The 12,361-nt window shown below is 41.7% G+C and overlaps 1 protein-coding gene across 1 annotated transcript in view; it reads right to left on the bottom strand.

Annotated features, from left to right (window-relative positions):
* The window catches only part of EFCAB8 (EF-hand calcium binding domain 8), a 114,730-nt gene that overhangs the window by 31,364 nt on the left and 71,005 nt on the right, over window positions 1-12,361 (bottom strand). Inside the window, exons 20-21 of the mRNA XM_027868019.1 lie at window positions 12,040-12,229; window positions 11,129-11,298 (exon numbers count right to left, since the gene is read on the bottom strand). Of these exons, the coding sequence (XP_027723820.1) occupies window positions 11,129-11,298; window positions 12,040-12,229 (360 nt within the window). The remainder of the gene's footprint in view (window positions 1-11,128; window positions 11,299-12,039; window positions 12,230-12,361) is intronic.

Consider the following 12,361-nt stretch of genomic DNA (forward strand, 5'->3'; position numbering starts at 1 on the left):
CCCAACCTCATATAGTGACACACCCAAAACCACAATAGTCTCACACACAACCAGAGAACAATTTCACATAAAGTCACACGCATAATCACAACACAAATTGTCATACACACAACCATAGCACAACTTCACAGTCACAAAATCACAGAACAGTTTCATATATCCTGAATCCCACACAATCACATCACAGTCTAACACACCTACTAAGTCCCACATAAACATGGCACAGCCTTATACTCATATCAAGTCACTCAAAACAGTCTCATAAACAACCAGAACAACCTCAGAGATTCATAATACAACCACAACACAGCCTTATACAGTCATATACACAATCACAATACAACCTCACATATAATCACACAACCACAGAAGATCCTTACATACAACCATAGCACAACTTCACACAAAATCACACAATCACAGAACAATTTCATATATACTGAGTCCAACATAACTACAACACAGTCTAACCCATACAACCATAGCACAGCCTTATACATATATGAAGTCATGCATACAACCACAGAAGAATCACACATACTCACACACAACCACAACATGATCTTACATCATTACACATACAACCACAACACAGTGACAACCATAGCACAGTCTAACACACATATCAAGTCATACACAATCACAGAAGAGTCTCACAACAACCACAGGAAGATCTCACACACTCACACACACAACTACAACTCAACCTAACACACATATCAAGTCATACACAACCACAGAAGAGCACACAACTACAGCAATCTAACTACATCATCTCATAGGATCACTCATATACAACCACAACACATAGTCACAACCAGCCATAGCACAGGATATCAAGTCACACACAAACACAACCCTACCTCACATGAAGTCATTCACAAAACCATAACGGCCTCACTCAACCACAGAACAATGTAAAGTAGTCACACACACTCAACTACAACACAGCCTCATATATAGTCATACACACAACCACAGCAGAGCTTCACACATATCAAATCACATAGAAACACAGTAAAAGACACACATCTAGAGAGAGATACAACCACACTCTAAGGCAAACACAAACCCAGAGAAAGATATACAAAGAGGTTCTCACAGCTGTACAGAGACTCACATAATCACATACAAAAATTCACAGTTAGAAATATGTTTAATATGATTTACATGTATAGCCTATATCAAATTGCTTGCTATCTTGTGGGGGGGGGGGGTAAGGAGAAAAAAATTTTGGAACTCAAAATCTTATAAAAGTGAATGCTGCGAACTATGTTTACATGTAATTGAAAAAAACAAAATACTATTAAGCGGGAAAAAATTAAAAATAAAAAAGGTAAGGAAAAGGAAAGTGGAGGGAGGGCATGGCCATTTATTGTAATTGAATTCAAAGTTTAGAACATTATTCAAATATACAGTGTCACAGGGAATATCATGAGCCTAATTGTTATCTGGGCTGGGTAAAGAAGAGTATTTTAACATATACTTAAGTATATAGTGCTAAAATAAAGAAAAAGAACTAAGTTATTGGACTTAGAAAAAAAGATGGAGTTGGGTTACATTTTATGACTTTCCATTTCTGCTTAGTAAATTTTGAAAACTACGTAAGACCTATCTTCTTTGATATTAAAGAACGTTTTGCAAATTTAAAAAAAATACAAAGATCCACAGTCATACAAAGAAATAATCCAAATACATATGCATACTTATAAACATTTCACCACTGCACAGACACAACTACAGAGTTACACACACACACAGAAACTGCCATATATACATCAAGAGACAGACACATACCCAGAGACACACAGATACACAGAGACTGTCACTGCCGCAGGGGGCATCCTTCATAGCCACCCAGAGAAATGTCCACCCAGATCCTCTACTTAACAAGCAGAGAGGTTCCAGCTGAACCATGGAGAAGAAAGGGGAGAAACAGAGCTCCCAGTCTTCATCTCAGCCAGTCTCCTCTCCCCCTGCCTCCCATGATGCCAAGTGATGAAGGTGCACATTTTTCCTTCAGTGTCCTAACAGCATCCCTGGAAGAACTGGTAGAAGCATCTGCCTCAGAAGCCTAGGTCAGACTGAGCATAAGGAGGAAAGCAGACTCAAGAATCTATACAGAGACCAGCAGAAAAGCCACGCCAAATGGCTTGGAGGAGAACATACTGAGGACACCAGAAAGTACCTCCCAGGAGCTATGAGTTACAACCTGTGCTCCAAGTTGGAGCCCAATGGCCCCTTGATTCTAATATGTACACACACAGAAAGAAACATATAACCACAGAAACACACAATGACAAGACACACACACACCTTCCCCCCCAGCCATATATATGCACACCAAGAAAGATACACAGCAACAATGAAAGAAATAGACAGCAAGAAAGATTATATATATATATATATATACTTAGCCATGTAGTAAAAATAAAGACAAAGGGAATGAGACAGATACAAAAGCAGAGACAGACACATATGTGCAGACACAGAGAGACATAGTGACACAAAGAAATCAACACAGCCAAGCACAGAAACCCACACAGAGAGATGTTCATACTGCCACATAGAAATGGATCCATACAGACACACAAACACAGAGGTACACTCAACCACAAACACTGAGAGAGAGAGAGAGAGAGAGAGACACAGACCCGTACAGAGAAGCACAGCAACACACAGAGACCCACACACATATATCTACACAAAGAAAGACACATACCTAGGGGTATATATGAACATATACACATATGCAAAAATGCATAGCTATCCACACCCAGCAATATAGAGATCCATACATCCAAACATGTAATACAGTGTGATACACCTAACCATATAACACATCACATTAACAAAAGTACACCCACAGCCACACCCATAGCAAAACAGAGAAATGCAAAGAGCAACAAAGACAATGAGAATGACACACAACAGAAAAGAAAGACACGTATATTGAGAGATCAGCATACCGAGAGACAAATACATCCACATATCTAGAAGTACACACACATCCACCCAGAAACATCAGACAGGCAGATACACACAGACAAACCCAGATACACATACACAGAGGCAGCCACACCCATACCAAGATACACATATGCAAGGGCAGGCACACATTGAGACAAATATGTAAGCCACAAAAAGAACCGGCACAAACCTAAAGACAGACACATACACAGTAACATAAATGCAGTGATACTCAGAGGTACACCCAGAGATAGACATATACACTCACCCAGAGATGCAAATCCCAATACACACACACACACATATTCCTAAAGTCACACAAATACATGCCAGGAACCTATGCCTAGAAACAGACATCCAGAGACAAAAACATAGACATATACTTGAATACACAAAAATATACATATCCATACCTAAAAACATACACCAACAGACAGAAAAGTATATGAAGACACCCATACACCACACACCAACACAAATCCAAAGATACACATATACATACATCCAGAGCAGATACACACAAAGACTCACACAAAAATACACATACACACACTCAGAGAGATATACATACATACTCAGAGAAAGATACACAGAGACACATACATAAAAACACACCTACACACACCCCAAAACACAGACAACTATCACACACAAAGACACATAGGCACACCTTAAGACATAAAGATATATAGAGATAGTCACACCCAGAAAGAAAGGCAGACATACACATATACATAAATACCCAAAGACACATGCACACACCCAGATACACCCAGAAAGACACACAGACACACAAACACACAGCTAGAGAAATAGACACAGATGGAAACACAGCCAGCCACATGCCCAAAGAATCCACAGTTAATGACAAACACACAGCCATACATAAAAAGACAGTCACACATAGTAACCCCCACACAGTGATGGATACAACAACCTTCACACAGACACAGAGACCCACATAGCCTCACACAGACACAGATCTATCCATACACAGACACAGATCTACCCATACACAGAGAAAGATGAGCATAAACACAGAGACAGAAACGTGTACACACTCAAAGCCATGAAGACATAAAAATCCCATACAGAAATCAACTCAGCCATGCAAAGAAAGAGATGTTACCACATTGAAACAGAAACAAAGATATGTGTGCACAGAGACAGTTAAATGCATAATCACAGAGACAGAGAAATTTGCACGATCAGAAACAGAGAGATGAGCACAAATACAGTCACACGGAGATGTGTGCACATCCAAAGACAGTCAGATATGTACATACAAAGATGCATACATACCTACTCAGAGACTAATTCAGCCAGAGAGATAGAAACCAACACAGTCACAGAGACAAAATGATGCCTGCAAATACAGAGACATGCCCACACAAACAGACAAGTCCCCACACACACTCAGGGACATGACCATACACAAACATAGACATATGCACACAGAGACATGCTTGCACAGAGGTATGACCATACACAGAAACAGACATAGCCACATCCAGAGGTTGAGACATACATACAGACATACAGAGACATGTGCACACAAAGATATGTGCACACCAAAACAGAGAAATGCACAGCCACATAGAGATATATACACACAGAAAGACTAAGAGAGATATGTGTATATCCAGAGAGAGAGAAATGGAACAAACACAGCCCCACCAAAGAGCATGTGTACACACCTAGTAACAGTAAAGGAGAGATACATACTCATGCAGAGACAGCAACAGAGGGAGAAACACACACACACACGCACACAAGTACAAACCCAAAAAAAAGATTCATGAACACATAGAAAGACCTACAACTACACAGAGAAACAGCCATACAGTGACCCTCCCAGACATTGACAAACAGTCACACACAGAAACCAACACATACACAAAGTTACAGAATGATTTGCATGCACACATTCACAGAAAGACATGGACACACAGAAAAGAGCAATGCCTATGTGCAAACAGAAACAGGAGAGATATGTCTACATAGAGAGAGAGATGCCCATGTGCACACACACAAAGACACTCACAACCACAGAGAGATACCACCACATGGTCAAACAGACACAAACTAAAACAACACAGGTACACACAGGTATACAGATGCACAAACACACACACAGAGATATGTACATAGAGACACAAATCTATGTATACATATAGAGACAACCACAGCCTCACAGATACAATACTACACATAAGACACACACACACACTCACACTCTGCTAGAGAAAGTCACACACAGAAACCAACAGCTCTATCCATAGACACAAAGATGCATACACAGATATACAAACTAAAAGATAAAACACATACACAGGCATATCTGAACAGAGAGAAACAACTCCTGCACAGAGAAACAGAGAGACACCTGAACAGAGAGACAAAGAGGGACACAAAGAAAACATAAGCATGTAAAGTGACACACAAAGGTAAACATAGACATACACATTAGGGCAGAGAGACACAGAGACAGAGAGAGATTCACATGGAGACAGAGACACACACAGAGAAGAGAGACACACAGACACAGAAGCACATGTACAGAGAGAGTCATATACAGGGACAGAGACACGCAAAGGGACAGAGTCACAGAGAGACAGAGAAAAACACATGCAGAGGGACAGACACACTCAGAGAGTGTACATACATACCTACACACAGACACACAGACACAAGGAGAGAGGGACATACCAACACAACGACAGACAAGAATATGTTCTCACACATGGGTGGAGAAAACCATGGACAAGGAAGTGAACACACACAGAAGTAGAAAGATGCATGCACACAGAGAGTAAAACTCAAAGGTACACATAGAAAGAGAGAAGAAAATGTCCATGTACACCCAAAGATAGAGACACACTTGTGCAAAGAGGTGCAAGGGCAGAGTCACAGAGATGAGAGATGTTCATACATACAGAGATATGCCCATACCATCTCCATGGACAGAAACATACCCTGAGGCAGAAATGTACTTTCTCTCTCTCTCTCTCTGTCTCTCTCTCTGTCTCTCTCTCTCTGTCTCTCTCTCTGTCTCTATGTCTGTCTGTCTGTCTCTCTCTGTCTGTCTGTCTCTCTCTGTCTCTCTGTCTGTCTCTCTCTCTGTCTCTCTCTGTCTCTCTCTCTGTCTGTCTGTCTCTCTCTCTCTTTTTCTCTCTCTCTCTCCAAGAGACACACATTCAGCCACACAGAGCCACGTAGCTATACAATCCACAGTCACATAGCCCCAGAGAAACACACACACATAATCACCCAGGGACAAACACACCCATATAGAGATTGACATATCTCCAGACAGATAGACATACCCACAAAGAAATGCACAGAGACACAGAACCATATAATCCATTCAGAGTTTCACATACACATACAGAGGCAAACAGCATCACACACCCACTGGTATACACACAAACACAATCAGTCACTTGTACTTAGATATCCACACACAGAATCCTAAATAGGCAGATACAGAAACCCACAAAGTCACACTGAATTAAGTACATACACACAGTATCACACACACAGAAAACCGCACACACAGTGACAGACATTCACCTACCCAGGAACACGTTCCAAGAAACAAATACAGACATGTAAACACCTAGAAACACTGATACTTAGAGAAAAGCACCCAGAGATGTAGAGAGATGCATGCATAGAGACCCACACGTGAAGTTTCATCTAGGCATTCACACACACACACACACACACACACACACTCAGAAAGATAAAGACCTACACAGATAAAGGAGATAGGCCCACACAGAGACAGATATCGAGAGAGACATACAGAAGCAGAGACAGACACATATAGACAGAAAAATAGAAACAGACATACGTAAGATGAGATACAGAAAGAGTCAGAGATCCAATCTGGGACAGAGACAGAGCAGAGACCCATATACAGAGCCAGACAGAGCCAGAAACATATACAGAACCACACACACACACACACACACACACACACACACACACAGAAATAGAACTACACATAGACAAAGACACAGAGAAACAGAAACAGACATACACTGAGACAGTCACACAGAGAATGAGGTAGAGCTATACACATGGAGACAGAGACATATGGAGGCACACACTGAAAGAAAAAACACATACAGGTAAAGTAACACAGAGAGACAGCTAGCAGTGAACAAGCAATCAACGGAACAAACAGAGAGACAAAGGGGGGAATATGAGAGACAGGGACAGAGAGGGAGGGAGGGAGGGAGAGAGAGAGAAAGAGAGAGAGAGAGAAAGAGAGAGAGAGAAAGGAAAGAAAGAAAGAAAGAAAGAAAGAAAGAAAGAAAGAAAGAAAGAAAGAAAGAAAGAGAGAGAGAGAGAGAGAGAGAAAGAGAGAGAGAAAGGAAAGAAAGAAAGACAGAAAGAGAGAGAGAGAGAGAGAGAGAAAGAAAGAAAGAAAGAAAGAAAGAAAGAAAGAAAGAAAGAAAGAAAGAAAGAAAGAAAGAAAGAAAGAAAGAAAGAAAGAAAGAAAGAAAGACACAGAGAAAGACCCTGAACCCAAGGCAGAGCCAGAGATCAACTTGGGGAGCAAGGCACAGACAAACAGAGCAAAAGAGCAACAAACAAATTGAACTACAAACATACCATACAAGACGCGGAGAGCCCTCGAGGAGCTCTTAGACATAATAGCCTGGAATTATGGGATCGCCTAAACAAGGGCTCCTTAACCTTTTTCTGTGTCTCAGACCCTTTTGGCAGTCTGGTGAAAGCTATGAACTCTTCAAAATAATGTTTTTAAATGAATAAAACAAAACATACAGTGTCACAAAGCAAACTAGCTATTCTGAAATACAATGATCAAAAAATATTTTAAAACAAGTTCATAGACCCCATGTTAAAAAACCCTGACCTAGAATATCTAATAAGGAAAAAAATCAAAGAATGAAGAGAGAAGAGGGTCAGCTGAAGGAACAAGGAATGTCTCTCTTGAAGAAAAAACTAGGGGATGGTGAGAGGGCTAGGCTAGAGGGATGTGATTACCATCCTCATTTATGAGACAATCACAGAATCTCAAGGGTTGTTAGGCACCTCAGAGACTATCTAGTCCATATTTTAATTGGAATCAGTGTGTCTGTCTGTCTCTCATCTGTCTTTGTGTGGGTGTCTCTCTCTCCCTCCCTCCCTCACTCCTTCCCCCCTTCCTCATCCTCTGTCTCCCTGGCTGACTATAGATCACTCTCCTGCTTTTCCAATCCACCCCTCTGGTTCTTTCAATCTATTGCTCACACACTGTACAGTTGTCTCTGTGTGTTACTTCTCCTGTATATTGTTCCTGTACAGTTCTCTCTGTGTGTTACTTCTCCTGTATATTGTTCTTGTACAGTTCTCTCTGTGTATACAATATGTCCAAGTGGTCAACCTGCCCTCTGTTTACTCAAATGAGAAGGAACCCATTGATGAGTAGGGGATATATTTGAAGGGCTATCAAGTGGAAGAAAGATTATAAACTTGATCTGCTTGAACCCCAGAAGGCAGAACTATTAGAAATGTGCGGAAACTTCACAGAAACAGATTTCAGTTCAATAAAAGGAAATTACAATTGAAATTGTCCCAAGGACCAAATGAGACAATATCTGCAAAAGCACTTAGTACACCTGGTGCATATAGGCACTATCTAAATGCCTATTCTCTTCCCTAATGGGGAAGACAGCTGCCTTAGGAAATAGAAAGGCTACTCAATGGAGGTCTTCAACCAGTTAAGGATGGTGTGGCTGGAATTCTCTTGATAGAGAGGTGAAGGACTCAGAGTGCAGAATGAGACAACTGATTTTTTTTTGACATGGCCAATGTGAAAATTTGTTTTGATTGACTATACATGTTTTTAATGGGTTGTATTTTGCTTGTGCTCTCAACTGAGGGGGAGGTTGGAGTGGAAAGGTGAGAAGGCAGATCTCAGCTGATTAAATAATTTTTTTCAGTTCAATATAAGGAAATGATTTCTAAGGATCAGAGGAGTCCAAAAGAAGTGGCTGCCCCAGGAGCTAGTAAATTTCATCACTGGAGGTGTTCAGTCACAAACTGGATAATCTCCGATGTAGTCTCTGTCTCTGTGTCATCCAGAATTCATCCATCAGGGAGAGAATGAGTCCAGAGGACCTCAGAAATCCCCTCCAACTGTAGGATTCTATACTATACTATATATATATACTAGGATTCTATATTGCATCTTATAAAGTTTGAGCAGAGGGTAAATACAGTTAATGCTATTTTTCTGTTACAACTATGTCCATATTTTTCCCTCTCAAAAATCTTGTTTTGGGGATACAAATCAGATGTTCAGGGTGGCTTATATCCAGACCAATGTGATAACCTCAAGAGTAGTCATAATTCATGAAATGTTCATTCACTAATAGAATGGCCACCAGCTATATAGCATCACCCAGTATTAGGCACCTATGGCAAGGTATCACCCAGGCATATGCCCCATGATCTTTGGGGCCCCATATCAAACATCTATCAGGCCCCCTTTCCCTGAGCTCTCTCTGCCCTCTCCATCAATACAAATTAGCAACTCGGTTATAACATTCAGTGTCAGTTGCCCAGGACATTAAGAGATTAGGTAACTTACTCATGGTTGCTTGTCAAATACCAGAGGGTGCCATAATAGGTATTTAACAAATCTATTCAACTGAATTCCACCAGTCTTGGTGTATAAGTCACTGACTCATGTCATTATATTCAGATGTAATAATAATAATAAATTTTCATTTCCTTAGCATTTTAATGTTTACAAAGCATTCTCTTCACAGCCAGCCTTGATGTAGGAAGTGAATGCATTATTTTCCCTGTTTTACAAATAAGGAAACAGAAGCTCCAAAAGGTTAATGTGACAGGGACCACCAGAAAAGGAGAAGTGGCTGAGACCCAAGTTTGGGGACCCAGGGTCAAAGAAACTAAGGAGAGGGTATTTCCAAAATTATACAACCCAGGTGTGCCATGTAAGGGCATGTAATCTGAAATGAACAGTAAACAAAGAGTACCTGGGTATGAGGTATGGAATAGTCTACAACTAGTACAAAGATCTAGGGCCTTTCCTACCAGGGATCCTCCCCACTAGTGCCCCACCCCAGGACCTTAAGGAAGCTATAGTTTGCTCAGGGAAAGGGGTCTGAGTAACATTCCATAGAGAGCCCAGGATAAGGAGAGCATCATTGCGCTCCACCATCAGGAGCTCTCTGTTTCCTCCCTCACTATATCTACAGCCAGGATTGGAATTTCAGAGAAGACTTCCCCAGGGGGGCAATGGAGGAGGTGCCCAAGTGATAACCTGACACAAGGGTCATAGGATATGGAACTGGAAGGGACCTTGGAGGTCATTTAGTCCAATTCCACCATTTTACAGAAAAAGAAATGATTTGCCCCAGGCCACACAAGCAGTCAGAGCTGGGATTGATGCTTTGTCTCCTAACTGTCAATCCAGGGCTCTTCCCCCTATACACCATAGACCCTCCATGGATATTTTCTTTTGCAAGTCAAAGGTGTTTGGACCTTATCTATCTCTACTTTTTCTTCCCAGATGCAGACTCAACAGAACAGTACACTTCCTTCTATAAGCTAGCTAGTTCCCAGGAGACCAAGCCATGGAGCAAATGGCACGTAGGCTCTCCTTCCTCCCTCTCAGGAAAGGGTCTTTAAGTGTTGTTCTTACATTCAATTAACATATATGTGTGTGTATATATATATGTATTTTGTATGCATATGTGTGTGCATGCACATGTATATGGGCATGTTACATCCCCATTATAATAGAAGCTCCTTGGGAGCAGGAACTCCTTCACTTTAGTGTTTATACGCCCAGCACTTATTAACTACTTAATAAATGCTTGTTGATTGATTAATCAATGCCATGCCCAACACTGGCTCTTCTACTCTATCTTCTTTGTTTGTTACCAGTTGTTCCTAGAGACTGGTAACACTAACTGAGTTTAAGAATGGCAGGTAATACCACTACCTGAGCCACCATCTAAACTTATAATCATCCAAAGCATTCAGGGTGACAGAAGAAACTGGTCTCTGTGGTCCCCAATACCCTAACCCCCTGGGATTTAGGAATGGACAGATGCCCAGACAGATCTTGTCATAGTTTGAGTAACAGACCCCCCCGATGAGCTTAGCCAACCTTCTCCACAGCCGCCACTGAGTCTTTCTTTTCCTTCTGCCTAGAATAATCCTCATTTTCTTTCTGTGCATTTCTGATCCGCATCCAAGCTTCACCTTGAGGTCTCACCAAGTTCACCGTCTTAGAGGTGACAGGGCTGTAAGGTTTCTGTAAAGAAAGAGAAGCACACTACCCCCACCCCCACACACAGGTCCAAGTTATTTCTCTAAGGCAACTTGAGATTCCTGAGGGAATGATACCCACATTCCATTCAAGGCCCATATCAGCTGATGTGGATGTGGGGGAGAGAGACCCCAGGAGGGAAAGGAATGGTAGTCACAGCCATCCCCCCACTCTCCCTCTCCATTTCCACCTGTAGTATTCCCTCACAATGGAAAAGAGGATTGAAAAATAAACTCAGCAGCTGGGATGGTTGTGAAAGCCTTACTGATCCTGGAAAACTGCAGCCACTCCACTTAGCCCAGACACAGAAATAAACCAGGCAGAGTCTAAAAGAAACCAGGTGTATCCTAAAAGAAATTTGGTAGAGCAGACAAAAATAGGCAGCCTGTAGGGGAATATCAATGAAAATATAAGGCAGAGAACAGGTATTATACTTCAGCATGGAGTAATGGGAAGACTTCCAGATGTGAGGTTGAGAGCTCCCAGGGTTCTAGTCTGGACTTTATCATAAGAGGTGCATGATCTTGAGTGGAACATTTCACTGCTCTAGCCTTCAGTTTCCTCAGCTACTAAATGCGGACTATCAACTGCCCTGCTTACCTCTGTCTGTCAGTACTGTTGTGAGGAATAAACCAGACACTGATTGGGAAAGGATCTTGAAAAGTTAACCCGCACAAGTTAACCCAATTATTCTTTCAGGGGTCCCACCTGCAATTTGGGCTGAGCTGACAGCCGCTCTCCTCCCTTGTGTCTTGATAATTCCTCTCCTCGCGTGCGTCTCATTGCAGGTGGGGCAGAGGTCAGGTTCCTGCGGACCTGAGCCTTGGCAGACTGCCCACTCATGGGCCGCCAGAAGAACTTTTTTGCCCAGGACTTCTTGCTCCTGATAGACCTGTTCACTAAGTCAGCAAGTGTCATGTGGTCCTCCTCCATGAAGACCTGCCCCCACAGAAGAGAAACCATCCTAAAATAAGGACTTGAATTTGGCTGGCTCCTCAGTCTGGATGCTTGCTAATTATTGAGTTTCTCCTAGGGAAAAAAAAAGGGGAGGAAGTGTAGTATAATGGAAAA

Source organism: Vombatus ursinus, unplaced genomic scaffold (genome assembly GCF_900497805.2).
Source record: "Vombatus ursinus unplaced genomic scaffold, bare-nosed wombat genome assembly UNPS02014786.1, whole genome shotgun sequence".
NCBI classification, from domain to species: Eukaryota; Metazoa; Chordata; class Mammalia; order Diprotodontia; family Vombatidae; genus Vombatus; species Vombatus ursinus.